We start from the raw sequence: 26,627 nt of genomic DNA on the forward strand, positions 1-26,627 counted from the left end.
ATCTGTTGTTAGATGCTTACCATATTAAACAACTTAGCGTAGAGTGTGAGCCACATTTTTATACAGAAAGTTGAATGAATAAATGCCTCTATGGCATGATATATTCTTCTAGAGTTGACCCATTTTCTTTATTTCACAATTTGTTCATGTGGTAAGTAGGAGCAAATAAAGGGATTAATGTGAATACATTATACTCAAAAGTCAACATAGAAAAGCTAAGACATCGGAGGGTTGAAATTTTACTTGGAATAAAAAAGCATTTCTCTTTTGAATTCATATAAAAGTATTTCCTTCTAATTGCTGGTCTTCATTTATTATAACCTTGAAAATCATCCCCTTTACAAATATTTATGACACGTTTTTATTCTGTAGTTCCTTCTCAACAACAACAAAACTGCTCAAAATTCCTTGGGGGCTCCAGCTTAATTAACCTGAAATGACATTGTTCAATGATGTTCCATACATCCAAGGTAACTTTTCTCATCCTTGTTTAGAAATTGTATTGTAAATGCCTGGAAAACCAAACCTTTATTTGAGTTTGTTAATGTCTCTGTGAACATTTTTAACCTGGGCTCAGTGTTTACACTCAACAGAAATTCTGAAGAAATGGTTCAATTTCTCAAGAACACACACAAACATAACTATTACTAATAATACAGCACTGAGCCCTGGGCTACTACAACATGCTACAGCCCCCAAAGGAGTCTGAACAGATTTTACTGAATTAAAATACAGACTCAGCTGTTTGAAGTCATTCTGTGCCACTGCAGAACTCCTAGGAAACTATCTGACAGTTGCATTTATCTCAAATATTGTTTGCACCACCAGTGATTTATTCCATATGTCCCTTGCCAAGAAGAACGAAAGGTTTCTCATAGTAGAAAGAAATAAAATTCAACTGTAAGAATTCCTAAGGTTTCAGATTTCTCAGTCCATGAGCAATGAGTGATATTTCTTATCTGATCCTTTGCCCTCCACAGAGACTTGGGTGATTTGCACATCAGCAGCAGAGGAACTAGAGTACAGCTTCTGACACTCTTGAAACTGTATTCTGACAAATCCCTCTTCCTCCCCTAGGCAAGGGGGATCTCCATAGGAGAAGAGGGCAAGAGTCTCCTCTGGTTTAGGAGCTTAGTGGTATCTCTGTATCATTAAACACACAGGTTTGGAAATTTTAGGTAAGAGTTACTCATTCTAGAATTCTTGTGCTTCCAGGAAGCTAGGCAATGTCTATGTACTCTAGGCAACAGCCACATTTGTAACAGAAGGGCCATGGGCCATGAGACAGTTCAGGGCTAGAACCCGAAGTAGTTAGACTTTGGGTCTCATTCTTTAAAGTTATTGTTTATAAGGATTCCTGCTTACACAGCACTCCCTTGAGCTCTTGGGCCTCATTTTACAGGTATAGAGAATGAATGTTTCTTGCTTTGAAACAACATTCTGACAAGTAAATTTTTAAAAAACTGTTTTATGGACTGCTTCATTGCTACTACTACCATTTTATGGAAACCATACATTTCAGTTTATAATTCAATGTCATTCAAGAATAGGATTTGATATGAGTAGGCTCCACCTCAAACCCATATAAAGTTTTTTCTGAGACACATATCTGCAGCATAGATATACAAGAGAAAGTTGTTTGTACACTCTTATTTAGAGTGACGTTATGAGAAAGGAGAAACATGTCAGGCTCCTAAGAGGCATGAAAAATTATTCTAAGTCTGTTTATGATTGTAGGTAGTATATTATAGCAATGTTATTAGGGAGAAATTTTTATTTACTTTGTAAGCACAAATATTTTGAGAGATAGTAACTCAGAATCTATAGGTGATTTTAATATTCAAACAGCTGGATGGGACAGATTAAAAACATTTAGCCAGGTTCACAAGCCCTTGGGATCCCACTGCCCTCTCCATATGCTAGAAATCATGACAGAGTGAGGACAGGAGAGAGGCTGAGTTAGAAGAGAAGCATCCAATACAAATCAGATGTGCAAACACAGCTCCGTACATGCTGTTTTTATATATCAAAGCCTGAACACAGTGGTTATGTCTTAAATATTAAACACGGGTATTACTGGGAGGCAAAATTAAGGGTTCCTTCCTAGAACTAAAGCAGCCAAGCTAATCCCATGAAGTGTACAGTGGCCTCCAGGAGTTTATACATCAGCAAGGAAGTCCTCTGGGGTCAAAAAGGTCAGAAGCTAGAGGTCAGCAGAGTCCTAGAAAACTCCAGGCTGCAGGAAGGAGGGCCTGTATATGAGAAGCAATGTCATGAAAGTTAAGAGCATAGAGCCCAGGGTCAGAGAGATACAGGCTCAAGAGCTGTCCCAGTTACTTGATAGCAGAGTGATCTAGGACACCTGGCCTCTAGTTTCCTTTATTGGAAAAATGGGTCCACTAATAGCACTTGGTTGATGTTAGGATTAAAATGAAAACTGTCTGCAGAAAGCTCAGCATAGTATATAACCATAAATCTGAGCTCCCCTCATTTCTTTGTACACAAGTGAAAGAGCACAGGGCTGCCTGCCAAAGCTCCCAAATTAACCACCTCTCTCCTGGGTCTGTTTTTGGGAGAGAGGTGGTGTTTTAGACAGGGTCTCAATCTGTAGTTCAGGCTGGCCTCAAACTCATGGTGATCTTCTACCTCAGCCTCCTGAGTGAAGGGATTATAGGCCTGTACCACTACACCAGGCTTCCTCCTGGCTCTAAGTGATAGAAATGCTCTAATGCAGAGATACAAAGAGTAAGTGCACTAACAAGAAAAGACAAAGAAGCTGGGTCTATGAGAATCTCATTAAGAAAAAAAATAACATTTCTCAAGTTTAAGAGGGAGGAGGCTTGCGTATTATTTATTTTCAGTAGTAGGGACTACACCCAGGGCCTTCTCACTGAGCTAGATCCCAGTTCTTTTTATTTTTTAATTTGAGACAAGATCTTGCTAAGTTTCCCAGGCTGGGCTCAAACTTGTGATCTTTCTGCTTCAGGAAGTGCTAGGATTCCAGGTGTGCTCTACCATGCCTGGCTGCATTTCTATTAAATGAAAGAGAATCTTGTAATGTCAGTTTAAGCTCTCTAATATTTAGCCATTTTCCTTAGAATCAAAAAGCCTAAGAAATACAACCAAACTCTTTTAATACAACAGACAAGTTACTTAAACTCCCCATTTCTCTGCTGCACAGTGGAGATAAGAGTAGCTACATCTCATGGAGCTTTGCTGAAGGCTTTTTAAAAGAAATGACTGTCAAACATCTAACCTAATGGCTGGCATATTACAAGAGCTCAAACCATGTTAGGGATTACTATTATTTTATAGCTCTCTCCTTCCCTGCATATTTCTCTCTGCAGAAGACATGCAATAAAGTCAGAGAAATCTACCAGGGTGGTGGGATGTCTTTCCTCCTCTGAGTTGCAGAGGATCTAAAGGGAAGAGTGGGAGAGTTTGTTATGGTGTCTCTGTAAGGGAGTCTCAGGTGTTCAGAGTTGGGGCTTTTAGAAGGTGACTGGATCAGGGGAGCACTGTGCTTATCAGTAAATGAGCCCATTGATATGTTCATAGATGAATGTGCTGTTAGGATGTGGAGCCTGGCTGTAGGAGGTGGGTCACTGGAGTGTGCCTTTGGAGGGAATATCTCTTGCTTTATCTCTGCTTCCTGGTTTCCAGGGCTTGAGCAACTTTCCTCCAACAGGTCCTTCTGCCATGCCATTTCTGCCTTGGAACCAGCTGACTATGGAATGAACCCCCTGAAACTGTGAGCCAAAATAAACCTTTTCTCCTTTAAGTTGTATAGGTAAGGTATTTGGTCTTGGTAATGAAAAGCTAACTAGTACACTAAATCAAAGAACATTTAGTCTAACACAGTGGTACCTTGGTTTATGGAGTCAATTCTCTCCGTGATTTGGTTTGCAAACTGAACCAGACTAGAACTAAATCAAATTTCCCCATGAGGTCAACATTGAACCTAACCACTAAATTTGATTCAGTTCTTGTCCAACTTGGTTTGTGACCAGAATCAAGTTCATGAACTGAGGTACCACTGTACTTCTATAAATTAGAGAGACAGGGAAAGTTAAATCTACTTAAACATAAGCTGGACTCTCACTGACAATGCATGGCATTTTCACTTTTGCAGATTCCCAATTTAGAAACCTCAGCATAGCCCTTCATGAGTTATCTCATCAGTCTGTCAATTTTACTAAAAATGTTTCCCCACTAATTCAAGTTCCCTCTTCTCACCTGTTCTGTGCCTACTCTCAGGCCTTCAGCCCTTATTCTAGGCTTCCTTATGGATAGCACTAGTATAAAAATTCTCTCTAACTCCATCTACTCTGATATACTTTGCCCTCCTTAACCAAAAAATCTGAAATACTAGAAAATCTGAAACTTTCCCAGATCCTACATGATATCACTAGTGGACAATTCCACATCTGACCTCGTGTGACCAGTTGTAGTCAAAATGTAGGTACACTAAACATATACAAATTGCTCTCAGGCTACATGTATGTGGTAAATTTGGAAGATAAATAAACACTGTGATTTATATATATATGCAAACATATCCAAATCAGAAACATTTCTAATCCCAAGCATTTTAATGAAGGGATGTGTGTGTGTGTGTGTATATATATTTATATATTTCCACACACACACATACACATATACGCACACATCCACACAAGTCTATTCTTTTTTTTTTTTTGGTACCGGGGATCGAACTTGGGACCTTGCGCTTGTGAGGCAGGCGGTGGCACCACTGAGCTAAGTCCCCGGCCCCACACCCCAACAAGTTTATTCTTTAGAAGAACTGCCAGTTCATTTCATAAAGTGGCCCCACTATTTTACACTCCCATCCAGCAGTGTGTGAGGATTCCAGTTTCTCCACATCCTTTTCAACACCTGCTATTGTCTTGCTTTTTTTTAAATTATAGCCACCTTAGTTGACATGAAATGGTATCTCACTGTGTTTTTCATTTGCATTTCCCTTTCTTTTTTACATTCCCAGAATTTCCAGTTCATTATACAAAGTCTGGCATAGAAGAACACTCAATATATGTTTATTTACTAATTCATTCATTCATTAAATATTTCTCAAACACCTATTATATGCCATGCTTTTTCCTCAAGGGCAGAAACACAACAGGGAACAAAATAAGCAAAATGGGTGAGCAATGAATAAGCAAAATGCAGGTAACCATGGGGGCTGACCTTTATTACAGGGGTAGCTCTCCTCCTTTATTTGTCAGGTGAAAGGGTCTCCAGTGATTCTGCCACTACCTCCACACCTGTGAGGAGTGTTTTGAGTGTGTTTTGAGTGTGACTCATGAAGATCCAATCTCAACTCAAAGGGATCAACTATCCCAAGTAGGTGTAGGTTTAGATAGAACAGTGTGACTAAACAAATACTGTTGCTGTCATTGCTCTTGTGCATGCCCAATGGAGAAACATCTATTATACCCTGGCATTTGTTCCCCCCTTTTCAGTGAACAGCTCTACAGTTTTTCTTGGGGGAATCAGCTTTTCCCCACACCCATTCACTCATTTAACAGATTTAAAAATTTTTTTTTGCACTACCATGTGCCAGAAATGCTTCTAAGTGCTGAGGATACAGCAATGAACAAAACTGACTCAAAAAAATATCTCCTCTAGTGGAGATATTCTAGGGGTCCAGCCCATGTCGTTTAGGCAAAGATAGCAAATCCCATGGCTCAGGCTGGTTTGAGAGCCAATCATGAGGCCTTCACTGGAATTACGAGAAGCAATTTCTTTTCTCTCCTAAACTAGAAGATGCAATCTTTGTGCCTCAGGAGTCACCACGAAGAGACAACCTTGCCCAAGTAAAAATCTAACAAGGAAACAGAGCCGAGACAGAGAGTGAGGGAGTCCTAATGGCACTGTTTGAGTCCCCGAAATAAGTCCTGGCTGAATATAACAGCCCTGGACTTCTCCCAGCAAACAGACTGACATTTATTGATCTTGCTGAAGGCCACTTTGACCTACGTTTGCTCTTTTATGCAATTAAAAGAGTCCTGGTTAATACACCAAGTATTTTTTTATGGAGCCTAAACAATGTTAGGTAGGGCAATGTCACTTTAATTTCACACAGCTCTTCTCAAAGCCAGCAGCAAAGGCCCCAGCCCAGGTGCAGCCAGGCAGACCCTCCCCTCTGATGCCATGCGAGCAGAACTTGTGCTGCATCCTATAGTGAGGCAGCTTCCCCTCCTCTCCTCATCTCTTCCCTGAGACCTCCGGCCTCTGTCAAAGAAACAGCTTGTCAGGAATGACAGGAAACTCTGCTCTCTTCAGTAATCAGCAGCTCTCCCTCTGCTCTCATGCTTATAAAATTGGAAAGAGGTTGACAAATGAGCTCAAAGAAGCCCAAACTTTGCTCCGTTATTGAATGAAATGTCACATTTTCTTCATTATTACTCCTCTGCTATACAATTTTACTTCTACCGAGGAGTTAAGAGCAAAACTTCTGTCCTAAGAAATCCTGCCTTTTGAACCAGACCTCAAAGTATTAAGGTAATGAAAGAAACTCAGAGTTTTCTCCTCCTTTTAGGAAGAAAAGCAAAAGAAAGCTGTTTCCTGAAATTACTCAGGAAAGCAAACCTCCATGTGATAAGACTGATAAGAACTTATCTGTGAACAAGAGGCAAAAGTTATTAGAAGGCAGCTTGGGCCATAGGGTCGGGGAAATCACAGAAGTAGAACTGTGCAAATTTCTAGAGCTGGGAGAGCAACTTCGTGGGTCTACAAGAAAAGGAGTGATCTCAACAGAGATCAAGAGATTCGAGAGAGATGGAGCAAATACTTTTCTTTAAGAAACTCAAGTCAGATCTTAATTAGCTCTCTTTATCCACTCCATGATGTATACACATTTCCAATAATATGCTGTATACACTAAATATATACAACTTTTATTTCTCAATGATAGAAACAAATCTGAAATGTTAGTGAGAAAGATTCTGTTATTCCCATAACAGTTATTCCATGTTATGGTTTGTATCTGGAAGTCCCCCATAACCTCATGCACTCATAGGTGGAGCTTTGGGGAGGTACTGGATCATGGGTGTGTGATACTGGATTAGTCCACTGATGGCTTTATACCTAGGTGGGACGTTGAGAGGTGAAACCTGGTGGCAAGAGGTGGGACAATGGGGATGTGGCCCAGAATGGGGTGCGTGTGTGTGTGTGTGCCTTTCTCCCTTGATCTTGGCCCTGCCTCTCATTGCCTTGCCATGAGCTTTTTCTCCTCTGCCATGCTGTCCTGCCTTGGAGCCAGCCAACTGACTATGGATTGAAACCCCTCCAAACTGTGACCTAAAATAAACCTCTCTTCCTTTAAGTTCTGGGTGTTGGGTATTGTGTCCCAGCAACAAGAGAATACCAAAGACATTCCCCAAATTCACAGTGTCTGAAGGATCTTATAAGCACATGGCATGAATGCTGAGGATGGAGGTTCAGGGAAGGCTTCACATGAAGAGCTGAGTTGGGTCTTGAAGGAAGGTAGGAATTCACCTGTAGACAAGGAAGTTAAGGCACTTTTCCCAGACAGGAGAGCCTGGTGTTCTAACATCACACTCAGCAGATGTGATGATTGGTTACTTTGGAAATATGAAATATAATCTGTGGCTCAAATAAGAAGAGAGATTTTTAAAAATAGTAACCTTGGGAAACTATATGTTTATTTCAAGGATATTTTTTGTGCTCCTCATTTCTAAGGGGTTCTTGCCCTTTAGAAAAGCTTTAATGCCTTCTGAAGATGACTATTTTAGTAGAACCCTATGCTTTCTTTTTGCTTGCTTGCATTTGTTTTTTTGAGACAGCATCTTGCTATGTAGCCCAGGGGCTCTCAAACTCACAGTGATCTTCCTTCCTCAGCTTCCTAAGTGCTGGGATTACAAGAGTGTGCTACACACCAAGCAAAACTCCAGAGACCTTTATGGCCAAGTCTGGTGAATACAGTCAATAGTAAAGCTTGGAAACACTGGGACAATGCATGTTTTCTTGAGTAACTGAAAATCTGAAGCTTACGTCAATTCCCAAAGAAGAAAAAAAATTCAGCATTAAACAGCAGAATCCTTAAAATAAGGTAATTGACTATGTTGTGGGCAAGGGGGCAAAGATCTATTCGGAAGGGATTCCTGAGTTATACCTTGAAGGGTTGACAGGTATTTTGCAGGCAGATGATTGTTTAAACTTTGGTAGGTTCAACTTTTAAAAAGCTCCTTGCAGTCACAGCTTCCAAGAGTTCAAAAATGTGTTTGAAGGCATATTTTATCCCAGCTACTAGTCTGCTTCTTCCCTCAGGAGTTGGCATTCAAGTTTTTTAGTAACATGATAACACAGACTAAGATAGTCCACTGAAATAAAAATACTGCTTTCCTTATAAAATTCATGACCTATTATATCACTGCATGATACTAGTAGCTGTTATTTGAAATTCACGCTGGATAACCGTTTCAGTATCTCATGTAATGACTGCAAAATAATTTGAATACCTTCAAAAAGAACGAATATATCAGCAGAGCAAAACACAGCAACAATAAGAAATTTCTAGAATTATTTGACTGCCTCCATTTAGAGGAAAACTCATCATTTTATATATTGGTCAGCCTTATTCTATTAATGTTTCAATACAGAATCTACTTTCAATGTAACATAAGATTTTAAAGGATCTCTAAAGGGAATTGTTCTCAACATTTAAAAAATAATTTTAAAGGATGCATATATTTGCACTGAGTTTCTAACATTAACATACGTATTCAAATATATATATATATATATTTATAAAGAAAATCTATCCCTTTCCCAAATCATCACAATATGATTAGATGTCTCTAAGAATTAGCTATAATTCCTGCTTTTCCTCATAAACTTTGGTTTGTTACATTGTTTTTCACTTTTTTTTTTTTTGGTAGTAGTGGAGGCCTGAAATTAATCAGGATTGGATCCAAGGAGACTACTGAATTGGGAAATTCTATTCTAGACAAACCCTACAATATAAGTAGTTGTTTACGGAGTCTCAGAACACTAGCACTCATCTCTTTGTTCCTATTTCAATAATTCTTATGCTATAATGTACAATGCTAGAAGGTAAAATTTGAGTTTTAATTTCCTGAAATATTTTTACATAATGATATGCATAGTCATGCAATTATTACAAAATGATCAACTACTTCTTCTACCTTATTTTAAAAATTCTTTTTTCTATTACTTAGTAAAGAACAGTGAAAACCAAAAGCAGATTATGTATCTTATAAAATTTTAATATTCAACTGTTTCGCTACATTGAAATATGTAAAAACATATCTAACCTGGAAGTACTTCTGACATGGATCACTGGGCGTCAGCCAATGGTGCAGGAAATACGTTATAGTTTGCAATCTAAAAAAAAGGAATCAGTTGAGAAATTAAAACCCCAAGTAACAAACCATAAAGGGGGGAAAAAAAGCATAGCATTAAAAAAATCCTTCCAAAAGCTGTTTAAAATGCTAAACACATTATAGTAGGTTATGTACAAATTTTTATTTATAATTAGTCACACCACTTTTAACTCTAATTTGAATTTCTACATAACCACATTTCTCACCAACATTTATTGAGATTTCTTTTCCTAGGCTAGGCTTAGCTTGTCTCTCTCAAGTTTCTCACGCTTTTTCTGACATACAATATTCATAAACCACTAAAAGAAAAAAAATGCATTTTGCTACATAAAAGTTAAACCTTCTGTTTAGAAAAAAATGATTTTAAACACAGCAAAGACAAAACCAAAGTGGAAAAAAATTATCATTACAGATGGCATAAAAGGGCTATTTTCCTTTATATAGAAAGAATTTCTTCAGATCATTAAGAAAATGTAAGAATAAACCTATAGGAAAATAAGCAAAAGTTAGGAACAATAAGCATAAATAAGTAGCCTTACTTGAAACTAAACAAAATGCAAATTAAATACACGGACTAATTGGTTTTCCTATATCAGACTACAAAGATTGATAAGCTTGATAACACAATCTAAAGAAGGGAAACAAAGAATTTTCAAACCTTGCTGGTAGGAGTAAAAACTCTTTGGAGGGCCATTTACAAGTATCTGAGAAAATTTAAAATGCATGGAACTCCACAACCTAGCAATTTCACTTTTAAGAATTAATTTTACTGACAAACTCATATGGATTCTATTTTCCTATAATCAAAACACCAGTAATGATCTAACTGCTGTTCAGTGGACATCTGGCTCATGAAATTATGATACTTCTATGCAATGGAGTGCTACGCCATAATCAAGAAATGAAGTGAATCTGTGTGCACTGACATGAAAGAAAAGGGCTTTAAGACATTGATGAGAGGGGACTAACACACATAGCGCAGCATGATCTAAGAGGAGTAAAAATGGTAAAAGCCTGTACATGTGTGCACAGGCAGGCACACACACATACGATTTACACAGAAAATTTCTCAATGGAATAGTAACAATCTAGAAACAGTGGTAAACTGTCAGTCTACCAAATTAGAGACACAAGGAAAACTAAAAATAGACGTGATTTTCAATGAGTCTGTATCAGAAATGCCACTTAGAATGATAATCTATTACATGAGGTTAAATGCAGACACTGTATGACTCCATGTATATAAGGTACCGAAATAGGAAGAACTTCTCCGAGTCAGGGTAGTGGTGTGGTGGGCATGGAGAGGAAGAAGAAGCAGCAGCAGAGCAGCTGCAGGGATGCTAGTCATGGTGAACTGATTCTGTGAAGGATGTGAAAATTCAGCAAGCTGCGCCCTTACATGCACCTTTCTGTATGCGTAGTCCAGTTCCATGAAAAGTTACAAGAAAAAGTCAAATGCTAGAGGTTTTCTAAAGCATAATTCAAATTGGAAAACTATTATGTTTTCAAAGGCTCTCAATCCTAATCTAACCTTTCCAAACTAGTAGCCTTTAATGGGCATTACTTTGAACTTTATGATTCAGATAATGACCTGACAACCCGGTGTGCTGGCTCACAATCCATTTTTAATTATATTTTCACATATTGTGGGTAGGGCTCATTACTCTGGTATAATTAAAGGGGTGAGTTTATTTTAAACTGTTGAAAAACACCACGACATGCCTCCTCTATGCACATTTGTTTTTGCCCTATGCCCTTTCTCAGCTTCTTAATTTCACAGTTGTTTTCCTTTTTTTAAAAATCATCAGTGTACCTTAAAATGTAAGCAGAATGACAGAAAGGAAGTGGTAAAGTTAAGAAAATGAATACAAATAAAGCAGAGTTCAAGGCCAAGAAAGGGTATACTTACTTGAGTTTTTTTTGACAAGGCTTAAACAAAAGATAAGAACAGGTATATTTGTCAGTGTACGTACTTCTTAAAATATCCCTGTTTCTCTGATCTGAACCAAATTCCATCCTCTGTAAAGTTAGAAATCAGGCACTTTTCTGATCACTTCACTTTATGAATGGGGCCCTGGGCTATTATCTGACCCGTATGTATCCAGTGTTCACCCTGTACTGTGCACTATGTTAGCAGCGGGGTCACGACATTACCCTCTCTCAGGGGAGAAAGTGAAATTTGAAATTTAAGTTGCAATTTGAAGACTAAATGAGGTTTAGATAGGAAAAACATTTATTAAATACCTACTTCATGTATGTTATTTCCTGGCCCTGGGGATTAAGAACAAAAATACAGAGCTGTTTTCCTCCCTCAGCACTTACACCCCTGATGAATGAATAAATCAGCTTCTGAGAAGAATTTAGTGGCATAGACTAATTTTACCTAACAATAACCTAGGAAAATAGAAAAGCACTCAGAAAATAGGAGAACTCCAAAATGTATAGTTTCAATAATAAAATCTATCCAGTGTGGTGGCACCTGCCTACAATCCCAGCACTCGGAGGCTGAGGCAGTACGACCGAAAGCTCAAGCCAAGCCTGGGCAACTTAGAAAGACCCTGTCTCAAAACTAAGAAAAGGCCTGGAGATGTAGCTCAGTGTGAAGACCCTGGATTCAGTCCCCAGTTTGGGGGAGAAAAACGAAATAAAACAAGAATCATCTACAGCTATGCTGTCCAATACAGCAGATACTAGTAGCAACACTGAGTTATTGAGCACCACCAAGGAACTTACTTCTCTATTTTACTTAACTATAAATAATTTAAATATAAATTCATAGCTGGCCACACCTATAATCCCAGAACTCCAGGAGGCTAAGGCAGGAGATTACATGTTCGAGCCCACCCTGAATAACTTAGCAACTTGGTGAGACCCTGTCTCAAGTAAAATACTAAGTAGGGCTGGGGGTTGTAGCTCAGGATGAAGCCTGGGTTCTATTTCCAGTGTCATTGATAGATAGACAGATAGACAGACAGACAGACAATAGGTAGGCAATAGACTGATACTCGATTCACTAGAAAATATTTAAACTTGGAACTTCTTGGGTGGGTGAATCTATTTTTTCAACTCTAAATTTCATGAAATCTAAATACAGATCAAGTATTTCCAAGGAACATTTTGCATCTGAGTTCACAGCTAAGAGTATAAAATGCACACTGCTTTTGAAGACTTCACATGGGAAAAAGGTAAAACATCTCATTAATCTTTAAATATTGAATACATGTTGCAATAATATTTTGGATATACTGAGTTCAATGACACACTGTTCAAATTAATTTCATGTGGTTTTTTAAAAAGTGATACTAGAAATTTCAATCTATATATGTAGGTTGCATTATATTTTTATTGGAGAACTACTAATCCAGAGAATGCAGGCAGAGTCCAAAACTTCACCTTAATGAAAATATTACCTACCTTTCCCATAAAAGTAAAGACTAACTGAAATGTTACCTCAGCTGTAATGTTAGAGATTTTGACAGCATTCAAAGCAAGTGTCCTTCTTCCCATAAAAATCACATTCTGAGGTCAAAAAGTTTTGTAGTAAGAATACAGTTGGAACTTTAGATGAAGCATAAAATTACCCAAGTGCAAAAGTCTAGCAATCATGCTTTCCCTTCCAGCACTGTTTTGTGTATCCCTTTAATGAAACTCCATTATGTGGATACACCTTGTGATAGGGCGTGAGAAATGTCCAAGAGGACCACAGAGAGCACCCACAATCAGAAATCACAAAAACATTATTAAACAAATAAATGAGAGAATAAGTACATATAACACTTCTATTTTGGTTCAGTACAAGACGCTATGTATTTTTAAAAGATTCCAATAAAAATCTGCTTTACTTGTCTTTCCTGGATACAGGCAAACAAGCCTAATAAATACACCTCACCAATCAAGTTCTCAACATGAGCCCACCAGGACTCATCCCGGACAGTCATTAGATGCCTGTCTATGTGTAGGATCCCTGCTAGCACCACAGCTAACATGCAGAGACGTGTGTCCTACTCACAGCTCAGATATCATGATGCGCATTGCTGTCTTTAATATCAACTGCAAAATGCTGAACAACTCTTAGAAAACTCCAAAAGAATATTAAACAAATTACCTTTCAATTAGAAGGAGTTTTCACTTCTGGAATATATATATAGTAGATATTAAAATCATCTGAAACACTTTATGTTTAGAACTTCTAGGCTCATATAGTTATATGCATGTGGTTCACCACTATTTGGTGGGGTGTTTGGAAACTGCAGAGTATGACACTGCTGTATAAAATGGTCCTGGTACTGTAAGACACCTATCATCCCTGCTTTCCATCCCAAAGCTGTAAGTAGAGAGTCCTCTTTTGTACTCCCTAGGAGTTCTGGCCATTCCCACACTAGAACATTAGGAAATTGGCCCAGACTTCTCTTTCTCTTCTGAACTCATTCATCCCTTAAGTCTCACACAATCTTGAGCCAATATTTAATCTTTGAGAGCCTCTTCACTTTTCTTGTTCAACTGTAAATTGTAATTATCAATCTGACAGTTACTATGAGTATCAAATGAGGATCACACATTGCTTGCTTGCTTTCCTTAGTAGCTAGCACATCCTAAGCATTCATAAATACTAGGTGCTATTGCTACTGTTCAAATTTTCTTACAAATATGATCTCTTTTCTCAACTAGGTTTCTCAGCTTTCTGAAACAATGTGTGGAAGTATCATGGAGGTCTTTGTACTCCCAGTGTAAGTACTCAATAAACTCTGATCACCCGTATCTTGTCTTCTTTCCCTGCCATGTCCTGACTTCTTGCAAAAATGTTCACAAACAGCAGTCTGAGTCCAAGAACGGAGCTAAGAACTGCAATTATAATGGAAATGTTCCTTCTGCCACTACTGAAATCATCACTATAACCTGCCAAGCACAGGAAGAGCTGTCCAAAACTTCTTGGTGTATATTTGCTCTCGAAAATCTGCAGGATTGTACAAGTTGATAAATACTTTGAGAGTAGATACTGCATGCAAGGATTAGGCCTATCTACATATACATACTGATTCCATCTTAAAGTTTTAAACATTTTCCCCTAAATAAATTCATCTCTATTTCAAGATCTGTAAAACGGAGCAGTAACATCATACCTAACAGTGTATTTACGGAGCACATATGTGCCGAGCATTGAGCCAAGTAGGTACTTTGTAAGATTTATCTCACTTATCACTTCTAGCAAAATCTTATGAAAGGAGTACTATTATGATGTCAATTTCACAAATGGAGAAATGCAGGCACATTAGGCAACCTGTCCAAAGTCACACCTGAGGCAAGAGATAGAGCTGGTGTTGGGGTCGCCATCTGTTTACCTCCAAAGACCAGATGCATGACCACCATGATGAGTCCATCACGACTTCCTTTGCTCAAAGCTGACTCAGCCCCAACTGATTAATGCTGCAAGACAATTCTCACTACATTATTAGAGTTCTTTCAGAGTTTATGTTCAACATTCTGATATATAGGTAAATTAAAAACAACTGCTGCCAAGCAAAGCCTGAGTATACTTTCTCCTTACAGCTTAAGAGAGCGAATACAACTGAAAGCAACCGTATAAAAATTTCACTCACTCTGAAAATTGGTTCTAAAGTCAGCAAATGAAGCAAAACTCAAAAAACAGATAAATTTACTTTTTAAAAACCTTTTAAATAGCCTGCTTATACAATACACACAGTTTCACTTACATAACTAAAATGCATATAATTTTTGTAATGTACAAATAATGGATAAGTATGTGTATATAGAAAATTTAAGATATTTTTCCACAGAGGAGGCATACACCCTATATCTACATACAATATTGTGCTCTATGGGAATAAACTTGAATTTCTTAAGTTTAGTGGCATTGACCATTCCTAGTAATAAATTCCTGGCCATCTACATACATGGGTACTACATACTTGCTGCTGTTTAGAATCTCTGTCCTGGGAGATCCTAAATCAATCACTTACATAATTTAAAATAGAGAGAAAAATGTATAATAGTAAGTAAACATGGAGAAATTAACATATCTCTATACATTAACCAAAAACACTGAAGTATATGGACTTGTGATTCTGGTTCTTTATTAATGTTCTCCACACCAGATTTCTAGACAACTAATTCTAAGAACACTATCAGATAGAAAAATATACTAGGTATGCACAGACAGAAAAATGACTGTTTCTAAAATGTATCCCAGGAGAAAGCACCAACAACTGGAAATATTTTGAAGCCACATCATTAAATGTAGAGTTTTCTATTTAAAAGTTACTGTTATAACCATGAACCAGAAATTTTTTAAATGAGGCAAAAGATTCATGCTTCCCCCACAAATATACTTGATCCTCACTTTCCATATTCCAAAGGCATTCCACCTGCAGTTTCCAAATGACAGCAATGTTTAATACATCTAAGACACTTTGATTTAAAATATGTTCCTGGAGAGCTGGGGAGGACTGATTGCATTAATGGTGCCAATCAACAGCCTCTCTTTATCCTCGTCCTCTGCTCTTTAATTTTGCAGTCCCTTTTCACTAGCTCTGCGCTCGGCTATGTGACTTGCTCTGGTCACTAGGATGTTAGTAAATGGGTGACACAGAAGCTCAGAAACTATGGGCCCCGTTCCATACACCTGCTGTGCCAAGCCCAGGGGAATATGCCCAGGCTTGCCTGTTGGAAGGCTGTTGGAGACTCGGGTAGGAGACCTGCGTCCTCTTGCCCGTGGCCATCTCAGGCCAGCAAAAGCCAAGCAGCCACAGCACACCAGCTGCAAAGCTCGCAGACCTATAGACTGCACATGCAGCAGATCTCAGTCATAGAGAGAGCCCAACAGAGACTTGGCAGAATCGCTCAGCCTTCCTGAAGGCACTGATAGCTATTTTTTTTCCCACTGATCTGGACATTCTATTTTTTTATCATTAAGTTTATTTGATGTTATTTAATAAGTTATTGAGTTAATGATAAGTTTATAATGTGAGCACATTCATCATACGGAATTTATACCTGTACATGATATATCTTGATTCATATTTTTTCCCATTCCTCTCCCCTCCCTTTAACCTCCTTCCTCTTCTTATTTATAAGAGCTTTATTTCCATTTTATCTTTCATGTCTCCTTTTATGTTTTGTTGTTTCCTTTTCCTTTTTCTCTCTTCTCTTCCTTGCACATCTTTCTATTTGAACATTTTCTTTCTATATTACAATATCTATTATATATTTTGGTCCTTATTTACACTTTATTCTTGGGTTTTTTGTTTTTTGGTACTGGGGATCAAACTCAGGACCTTGTGCTTGTGAGGCAGACGGCGGAACCACTGAGCTAAATCCCCAGTCCCTTATTTACACTTTAAATTTCTCACAGAGAAACAATGTGATATTTACACACATGTGTCCAATTTATTTCCTTTATATTCTATTATCTATTTAACTAAAAATGTCTCAAGCTTACCATTCTTTATGGTTGAGTAGTACTCCACTGTATAAAAAAAACCACATCATCTTTATCCATTCATTAGTTGATGGGCATTTGGGATGTTTCCAAGATTTAGCTATTATCAACTGTGCTGCTATGAACATAGGAGTGCATGTATCACTGTTGTATGATGTTTCTAATTCTTTTGGAAGATACGAGAAGGGGGGTAGCTGGGTCAAATGAAACTTCTAGTCTTAGTTCTTTGAGGTATCTCCACACTGATTCTCACAGTGGTTGCACTAGTCTACACTCCCACCAACAGTGGAGAATTGTTCCTTTTCCACCACAGCCCTGCTAGCATTTGTTATTGGTTGATTTCTTGAGATTAGCCATTCTTTCTGGGGTGAGGTGGAATCTTAGCATTGTTTTCATTTGCATCTCTTGAATGACCAGTGATGTGAAACATTTTTTCATATATTTATTTGCCATTTATATTTCTTCAACTGAGAAGTGTGTATTCATCTCAGATGCTCATTTTTGGACTGGGTCTTTAAATTTGGGGAGGGAATTTTTTAGTTCTTTATATACTCTAGATAGTAGTTCTTTGAGGAAGAGCTGGCAAAATTTTCTCACAGTGTGGGTTGTCTTTGCACTTTATTGGTGGTTTCTTTTGCTGTGCAAAAGCTTTTTAATAAGATGAAATCCCAATTGTTGATTCTTTGTAATATTTCCCATGTGATTGGGTTTTGCTCATAAAGTCTTTGCCTACACCTATGTCTTCAAATGTTCTACCTACTCTCTCTTCCAGCAGATTTAGTGTTTCTGTTTTAATATTTAGATCTTTGATCCATTTTGATTTTAGTTCAGTGCATGGTGAGAGTCATGGGTCTAGTTTTAGTCTTTGGCAAGTAGCCAGTTTTTCCAGCACCCTTTATTAAAGAGGCTATCTGTCTTCCGGTGAAGGTGTTTGGCCCCTTTGTCAAAGACAAAGGTGCCTAAGTGTGTTTGCAGTTGTTTCTGCATCTTCTTCTCTGTTCCATTGATTCTTGGGTCCTTTTTTTTTTTGCCAGTACCATGCTGTTTTTATCACAGTAGCTCTGTAGTATAATTTCAGGTGAGGGATTGTAATGCCCTCTCCCTTGCTTTTGTTGCCCAGAACTGTTTTTGCTATTGTAGGTCTCGTCTGGTTCCAAATGATTTTCAGAATGTTTACTACAATTCTGTCAGATATGCTGTTGAAATTTTAATCAGGATTGCATTAAATCTGTATGACAATTCTGAAAGTATGACCATTTTCATTGTATTGGTTCTTTCTACTCAAGAACAAAGATATCTTTCCATTTTTTAATATCTTCTTGGATCTCCTCTTTCATAGTACTGTAGTTTTCCATGTAAAGGTCTTTCACTTCCTTCATTAGATTGATTCTTAGGTCAATTTTGTCAGATACAGGAAATCTTGGCTCATATTTTCTTTCCTTTGAGTACCTTAAATATATTATTCCATTTTCTTTTGGTATAAAGAGTTTCTGTCCAAAATCCTAAGAGCAATTTAATTTTCTGTGGCTATTTCTGTTTATCTAGATGCCCAAAGGATTTTCTCTTTTTTTCCTTTTTCTTTCTTTTATTTTTTAATCCAACAGCTTTACTAAAAGTGTTGTGGATGGGTTGTTCTAAATTCATATTCTAGAATACATGATTTTTTTCTATGTCTGACTTTTTTTTTTTTTGGTATGAACTCAGGACCTTGCACTTGCAAGGCAGGCAGCAGCACCACTGAGCTAAATCCCTGGCCCAATACATGATTTTTTTGAGATGTAGTTTTCTAATCATTTTTATAGGAAATTTTCCTTTAAGTATATTTGTACCATTTTCCTGCTTTAGTTTTCTTCTCCTATTACATGTACATTGGGTCTGCTTTGCCTATGTTTAATATTGTCATTTTTTTCCAAATTTTACTTCTTTATCCACTTTCTTTTGATTTTTAACTTTTCCTTTTCACCCTTTATTTCTGTGAGGGCAATGTTTGTGATATTTATTTGATATTGTGCTCCTTTTAACTTAGGATTTGCTTCTAAAATGATTTTTTTTTTTTTGGTACCGGAGATCAAACTCAGGTCCTTGCGCTTGTGCAGCAGGCAGCGAAACCACTGAGCTAAATCCCTGGCCCTAAAATTATTTTTTTTAAGTCTCTAATTCTCTCAAGCTCTATCATTGAGTTTTCCTAACTCAAATTTATGCTGTTCCTTCATCTCTTGTATAATTTTATAATGTTTTAATAGTATATTGGAATAGTCTTAATTTTTATTTTTTGTTTTGAGCATGTCCTTTCGCCATGTTTTCACTGTCTAGAGAGATCTTTTTCCCATTAAGTTTATTGGTACATTTTAGGTATAAAATGCAGTTACATTCACCACTGGGATCTTGTACCTTTACATGACATATCTTGGTTCTTATTTTTTTCCCATTCCTCTGCCCTCCCTTCACCCCCTCCACGCTTCCCTATTTACAAAGACTTTGTTTCCATTTTTTTCCTTTTCTCATATTTTTTTCTTTTCCCTTCTTTCCTTTCCCCTTCCCCTCCCACTTCCCCTACTCCTTTAGACCTTTTCTTCCTCTTACACAATATCAATTATACATTTTTTTTTAATTTATAATATCAAGATTTAGAGGACATTACCGCAGATTTAACAGAATTTAAAAGGATATAGAAAGCATATTACAAAAATCTTTTTTGAAATAAATTTGACAACTTCTATGAAGTACCTTGGAAGACAAGTTAATGAAACTGACTCTGTAAGAAATATAAAATTTGAATAGCGCCTATTAAAGAAAGTATATTCCTAGCTTGAAAACCTACCTGTATGAGAACAACAGGCTCATATACATTTTATTTATTTATTTATTTTTGGTATAGAGGGATTTTTTAATAGGAAGTTTATATGCAATTACATGCAATGTAACCTTGTTAGTGCCTAGAACTTTTACAAAATTTCACATATATATTTAATTTATACAGTCTACTGTATTTAGTGTCTTTTCCTCTCTTGGTGACAGCAAGGACTGTTTTATTCATCTATATATTCCTGGTATCTGGCACCTGGCATATAGCAAACGTTCCATAAACAGATACTAAAGTAATGAATAGAAAAGCTCACTGCAGTGGTAATAGTGGTAATCTCTGGATGGCAGGATATTTTAAAAAATGGCTCCTTGATATTTTATTTGCTGTTAATTTGCCTATATTTTTAAGAAATATAGGCATGAAAACATTTTATATTTAGAGCCAGTTATTTTTAATTAAAAAAATAAAAGTTTATACATGAAGCTAGGTGTGTATATACTATATATCTTTTTTAAAAAGAAAGAAGCCCTCCTCCCTCTCTTCCACCCATCACATTCGTCTCCTACTCATAAACACAAAGCTCTGGCATAAAAGGAGGTGATAAAGCTAACATTTACTAAGGAAGACTGGGTCGAGTTTGTGAAAAGGAAGACAGCAACCACTCATCTGCTTTCCATGCTGCATTGACAGATTATACTTTGTAGCTCAGAAAACACATTAAAAGGACTTCTCATGGTGAGAGGGAGGGATTAAAACAGCAAAGAACGCTGTAGTGACAGTTTGGCACTAAATGGGAAGTGGCTCCCAGTCCCTGCAACAATTCATAGAACAAAGAAAACATCTCTTCATAAAATCCACACTCCAAGACATCCCACATACACCACTGAGAAACATCGCAGGCAGTGATTCAAAAGCGCCAAACAGAACAATTCCAAACAAGAATGAGATGAAGCCATAATTGGCTTAACTGGGCCTTCATATATGTCTTAGAGAAAACATAAGATAAAAACTGCCTCATAAAGCAGATGGTTTCACCAATTCTTTTTCTTCTTCTTCTTCCTCCTATTCCTCCTCCTCCCCCTCCTCCCCCTCCTCCCCCTTCTTCTTCTTCAACCAAGATAATTAAAAGAAACTAAAGGAAGAATCTTACTAAATTGGCCAAGGAAAATTCTTTCCTCTGAAGTAGAAGGTATGCATTTTTAAAGAAAAGATGTTAGGCTTCCCTGTGAGCCTGGCAGGTTATTAGAAGGCCTGCATCAGAAAGAGGAAGCCATCCCAAGGACAACTGCTTTGAGCACAAGGGACACTCTGGCAGCTCCATTACCAGATTGGGACAGATGGCCTGGGGTAACTAAGGCTTGCTAAAGAGTTTAAGATAAACTCAATATTCACTACTTTGTGAGAACAAATGAAATGAGAAAAGTCTCTATAACACAGGCTGTAAGTGTAAAACTGTTGGTCTAAATGTAATTTTGTTTAAATGACTCTGTTGCCAAATATAAAAGTCCCAGCTGGGTACCATGGCACATGCCTAAAACCCAGTACTCTGAGAGGCTGAGGCAGGAGATCAGAAGTTTGAGTCCTACCTAGGCAAGTTAGTGAAACCCTGTCTCAAAATAAAAAAGGGGCTGGGTGTGTAGCCCAGTGAAAAGGCCCTGGGTTCAATCCCTGGTACAATCAATCAATCAGTCCAGTCCCCCTTCACAGCATCACTGTGAATTTAAAATTGGGGAAAGGGAATAAAGGTCTGGGTATTTTGGACTCAATAAAGAAGAAACTATGTCTACTTAAGTTCTCCTCCAAGCTCTTTTTGAGGGAAAGGAAAGGCAGTTAAAAATATACACCAAAGACAACTCAAAAGAGTCCATGCTAGATTGTTGACTATGACCATGAAAGGAGCCACGGTTTTTTATGGTCCTGGCCAATATTTGCCCAGAGTGCATTGCCCTAAGACATCACCACTTTTTGTTTGCCTAATTGGGACTGAGTTGCTAACCAAAGCCCAAGGGGCTAGAGCCTGGGTAATGTTAAGAAGCTAAAACATGTTGAGGGCTTCCTCTGGACTAAACGCAGTGTACACACTCTCGGTTCTTACACAAATCTTGGGGGAGAGGTGCCAGATTTTCCTCATTTCACACAGAAGGACACCAAGCTTTAGAGAGGTGACCGCTGCCTCTTCCAGGAAATGGAAAGCAGGATGGAGCTGGTGAAATGGAGACTCCAAAGACCTCACTTGCAGAGCTGATCTCCCTCCCTCCCTCCCTCCCTCTCAAGGTGAGCCTCATAAGCAAGGAATTTGGAAATGGCTGCTCTCCACACATACTACGCAGCCACACAGAGCTGTCCTCCTGGCTTCCCTTTTGTTATCCCTGGATTGCTCTTTCCCCTTACATTCTTGAAGTCCTTTGGACTTCTCTTGATGCTCCTAACATCACTTCCTCAATTGCTCTCTATGAAAACCAAATCCATTTTAAGTCTCAAAAATTATGATGAAACCCCACTTCACTAAGTATATGAGTCATTCCTGATTTCACCATATAGTGGTTTAGAAGACATCTGGCAGTTTCTTAATGATAATAATTTCTAAAATACATATCACATATTGACTAATTTACCAGGCACTGTGTTAAAACTTCCTATACATTAACCATTTCAATCCTCATTTCAATCCCTCTGATGAGGGAACTATTATTATCCCCATTCTATAGATGAGGTAACTGACAGCAAGCTACTAAATACTATCTGAAGCCACAGATCTAGCAGGTGGTGAAGCTAATTTGTTTCAAATCTCTCTGAATTTCAGTTCTCTCATCTTGAAAATAAGAATAATATGGGGCCAGGGATTTAGCTCAGTGGTGCCACCGCCTGCCTCATAACCACAAGGTCCTGAGTTCGATCTCCGGTACAAAAAAGAAAAGAAAAATAGTATTTACCTCACATGGTTATCATGCTCAAATAGAGTACATATAAGCAATTAAACACAATTCTTAGACTTCTCTTCCCTCCCGGGATTTCTGGGCTCCTTCCAAGGTACAATCCAGAAATTTTTAATTAAAACAGTGAGATAAATTTACTTAGTATTCTTTCAGACATATATCATTTATCTGTCCTACACCCCTTTTGAAAAAATATCACCATTCTGTTTTACAGATGAGAGATCTGGGAACTTGGGCATAGGAATTCTGGTGGGGACCAACCATATTCCCTTTCCAGTAGTTATTAAGGGTTTAGGGACAGGTTTCCAGTACCTTTCATCTTTCCCATGCCTTTATGCATAGAACACTCAATGGCTGTACAAAGTCCATGAGTAATCAGTGTTTATGTAACTTCCAACAGTACCTCTTCCTAAGAAATCAAGATTGAACACCATAATCAGAGGCCGCCCCATAAAAAGTGCCATCACATCTATTTACCAACCCTCCTCAATTAGTAACTCTTCTGACATGCCAGAAAGACAGAAGGAAAAGAGAGAAAGGTTGGAAGGAAGGGGAAAAGGTGGGGGGAGAAAGGAAGCAAAAAAGAAACAGAAGAAAATGTCCTCAATTGCAGAAATGGTAATAAAACATAAGCCCAAACTGCAAAGTTCATGTTCTCTCATCACTTTCAGGACTTTTTCGACAAACCTATCAGCTACTTATCCTGGAACTGCCCCCATCCCTTCCCAGCCTGGCTTTGGAGGTGTCAGAGAAGACGTGCCTGGCCAGGACTGTAGACCACAAGAAGGCAGGAAGAAGGAAGAAAACCGCTCCCAGTCTTGACTGATAGCCGTGGCCTCACCAGGAACAGGGTGTTTCTATCAACACAGGATACACATTCACAAAGAACTCCAAGGCCTCCTCAGCTGCCAGCCACAATCAGCTTTCCTCATCCAAACTTCTGTGGAAATCAAGAATCTCCACCAAGGAAGTTGAGCCCTTAAATGCACAGCCACTCCTCCTCCTGCTCTCACTCCTGATTTTCCAGCAGGGACAAAGAAAAGCCACCTCGGGCTCTCAGTCACAGACTAAAAAAAAAACCTGCTAAAACTTGCAGGCCCCACCTCACCAAGACAAATGATCTGGGAGGGTCCCCAATGCTGAGAAGTCTTTGGCACACTTGTGGGCATCTTTTCCTCATCTCCCCTGGACTCCCAGGTTAAGAGCCAGTGCACTAGCTGGTCATAAACAGGGCTCTTCAAAAATAAATCATCACCCTCCCAACAAATCTCCTTCTCTCCTATCCTAAATCAGCTAGGGGACAGTCAGGAAATATCTCCAGCATCTCTGACCCCATCACTCCCGGCCTCCCATGACCAGCTGGGGACCAGGTCCCATCAATCCATCCTCCAAAGCCACTAACTGAAATCCTCTCCCTTCATTTCCACTGCCACCATCTAGATCAAGGTGAGCTTTCATTAACTGTCCCAGAGCCCTTCGATCCATCTTCTGCTCACCAGCCTGCGCTCAAGCGGCTCCACCTGCCCACTCCTCTCCTGTGGATCCATCTTCTTACAGAAACCTAGCACTGCTGTCATTCCCAGATGTACACACTCCAGCTGGGCTCTGATGCTGACCACCTGGGCTTGAACTCCATCTCCACTACTTCCTAGAAGCATATCTTCCTCAGTTTCTTCAGGAGTGAAAGGGAGACAAGAGCACCTACACAAAAGGCCCCTTGTGGGAACTGAATAGGTGAGTGCATGTACAGCACTCAAAAGGGTGGTGACACACGATAGGTGCCATGTAAGTCACCAACATCATTATTTTAAGAACTCCTAATTGGTTATCACTACCAAAATCCCACCTCCCTAATGAGCTCTTAGGACCTTCTTCGTCTGGCTCACCTAGCCCCAAGTCGCTTCTCATCTGTAGATACGCACACTGTTCGTCTACCGTCTGATTCCAAAGGGTTGGGGTCAGGCTCCTTGCACCTTACCAAATGCACCGACATCTCCCGCTCACATGTGCATTCCATTTGCTGTGAGTGGGATGCCTGGCTTTGCCCAGTGCTGCCAACCCTCACCAGCTCTCCAGGATGAGCTCCAACTCTGACCCCCTGTAAGGCATCAGCATCCCAAATCCCAGTGGACAGCACCAAAGATGGAAAGCACCTAGTTTCTGTGGTCTTGGTCACACCTGTCCAGTGGCTGCTTCCTGCTCTGCCTCAGACAAATGCCCCATCCTATGGGGAAAATGAGGCAGTCAGAATGACTTAGAAAGTGTTCTTGAGAAGTTCCCTGGGGTGATGGTGTTTCTCCTTCCCTTGGAACAGTCTTTTTATTAAAGAAAAAGGTGCCAAAAGTAACCAAACATATCTTTATTTTTTAAATGAATAACTAAAATTGCTCTAGATCTCAAGTTCCAAGACTAAGATTAAAAGGGAGATTTTACTGGATGATACCTAGAGTCCCTTTCTTTTTACAATTTGGCACCTCTGTGACTTACGGTCCTTCTTTCCTAAGGACTAGAGATCAATTTTCATTTCATACCTACACTCTCTCTAAGATGCATGTCACAGAGCCATGCATACCTTCCAGGTGGAAAACAATCCTCCACGTATTACCATCAAAAGTCCAAGACAGTAAAAAAGGCAAACTGAATTATTTTCCACTACCCTTCAACTCAGCAACTGAGAACCACAATATTTTCCCCCATAATAAATGTACAGATGAGCCCCCACACTTCTTAAAGCTTGAAGCTTGGCCCACATGAAGTTTGAAGAGAGGCAGAAAAATTAATAATATCATTACTCTGAAACCCAATAAAGCCTGTTGAAGCTTTACATTTTCAAGAAAGCCGACTATGCTATTACCCTTAGTGCTGCTATGGTTTCCTATAAAGCCATAAATACACACAATGTAGTTCACCAGAAAACTGACTAAGGTTGTCATAAAAAAGACCATAAGGAAGATACTGCCCATGAAGTATGGCTCCATGGTACTTGCTACAGCAACTTCATACCGACAAGTTCATTTATTTTGAAAATTACATTTCTAAGTCTACACCTCATCACTTTCAAGTGAGAATAACTTTTAATGCAAGTTAGAATCTTCTTTTCAGAGTCATTTTCATACAGGCTAAAGGTCATACCAAAGATCAAGGACATTTATGAGGCTATCACAGCACACAGTGAAAGGCTCATAACATCTGGATCTTCAGAGCTGCTTCATTTTAGCATTGTGTTAGTTTTAAGAATCAGAAAGCCTACCTAAGAGGAGATTCAACAAATGCAAAGGAATTCTTAGAGCTGCTGGTGGCTAAATAGTAAGAAGGTTTGAACAGACATCTCTGTGAGGCACTTCCCTTTTCCTTCATGCTTGTCACCTCATGGTGACATGATGGCTTCTATATATTCAAACATCTCATCAGCATTCAAGGCAGAAAAAAGGGAAAAGCAATGAAGGGCACTCACTGATGGGCTAATTTGTCAGATTTGGTCAGGACAGTAAATGCTTTCCCAGAAACCCCAACCCCATCCCCATGGACTTATTCTCAGGTCTCCCTGGCCATAATCAAATCACATGCCACACTATTTACAGGGGATGCTGGGAAAATTGGAGCTCAGGATTTGTGTTTGGCTTAGACCATCAACATCCACTGTTCAAGTCTGATTATCATCCACCTTGAATTAAACTGAGGTTCTACTAGCAAAAGTGAAAAAGATTATGGGTACTGAGTGGGCAACTGAATATGTCTGTTTTGAGTTCTCATCTCTTGAAGAAGAAAATCATCCAATAAATAAAGAAGATATAGTATTTCCAAAATGCTTTCTACTGCCCATATTGTATCAAAAACACATATACCTATAAAGTATTATTTTATGAATTCTAATGCCTATAACAACAAACAGAAATAGTTTAACTTTTAAGTTCACATGCTCTGGCTTTCCTCTCTACACAGACACATACAAAGTGGCAGCCACACGGCTAACAGGTTGGTGTGAAGTCTTGTTGCTGTGAATCCGGATCACAACCAAACACTAAGAAGCTTTGCCTAAGGTA

At 38.6% G+C, this 26,627-nt stretch overlaps 1 protein-coding gene across 12 annotated transcripts in view; it reads right to left on the bottom strand.

Annotated features, from left to right (window-relative positions):
* Window positions 1–26,627, bottom strand: part of Apbb2 (amyloid beta precursor protein binding family B member 2) — a 346,490-nt gene that overhangs the window by 150,436 nt on the left and 169,427 nt on the right. For all 12 annotated transcript variants that reach the window (XM_087187842.1, XM_087187843.1, XM_087187853.1 and 9 more), the window contains one exon: window positions 9,318–9,387. In XM_087187842.1, coding sequence (XP_087043968.1) covers window positions 9,318–9,336 — 19 coding nt within the window. In that variant the 5' untranslated portion in view covers window positions 9,337–9,387. The remainder of the gene's footprint in view (window positions 1–9,317; window positions 9,388–26,627) is intronic.

The sequence above is a fragment of the Heterocephalus glaber genome, unplaced genomic scaffold (assembly GCF_053883595.1).
Source record: "Heterocephalus glaber isolate CG9 unplaced genomic scaffold, H.glaber_assembly_v1.0 deba00001509, whole genome shotgun sequence".
Lineage (NCBI taxonomy): Eukaryota > Metazoa > Chordata > Mammalia > Rodentia > Bathyergidae > Heterocephalus > Heterocephalus glaber.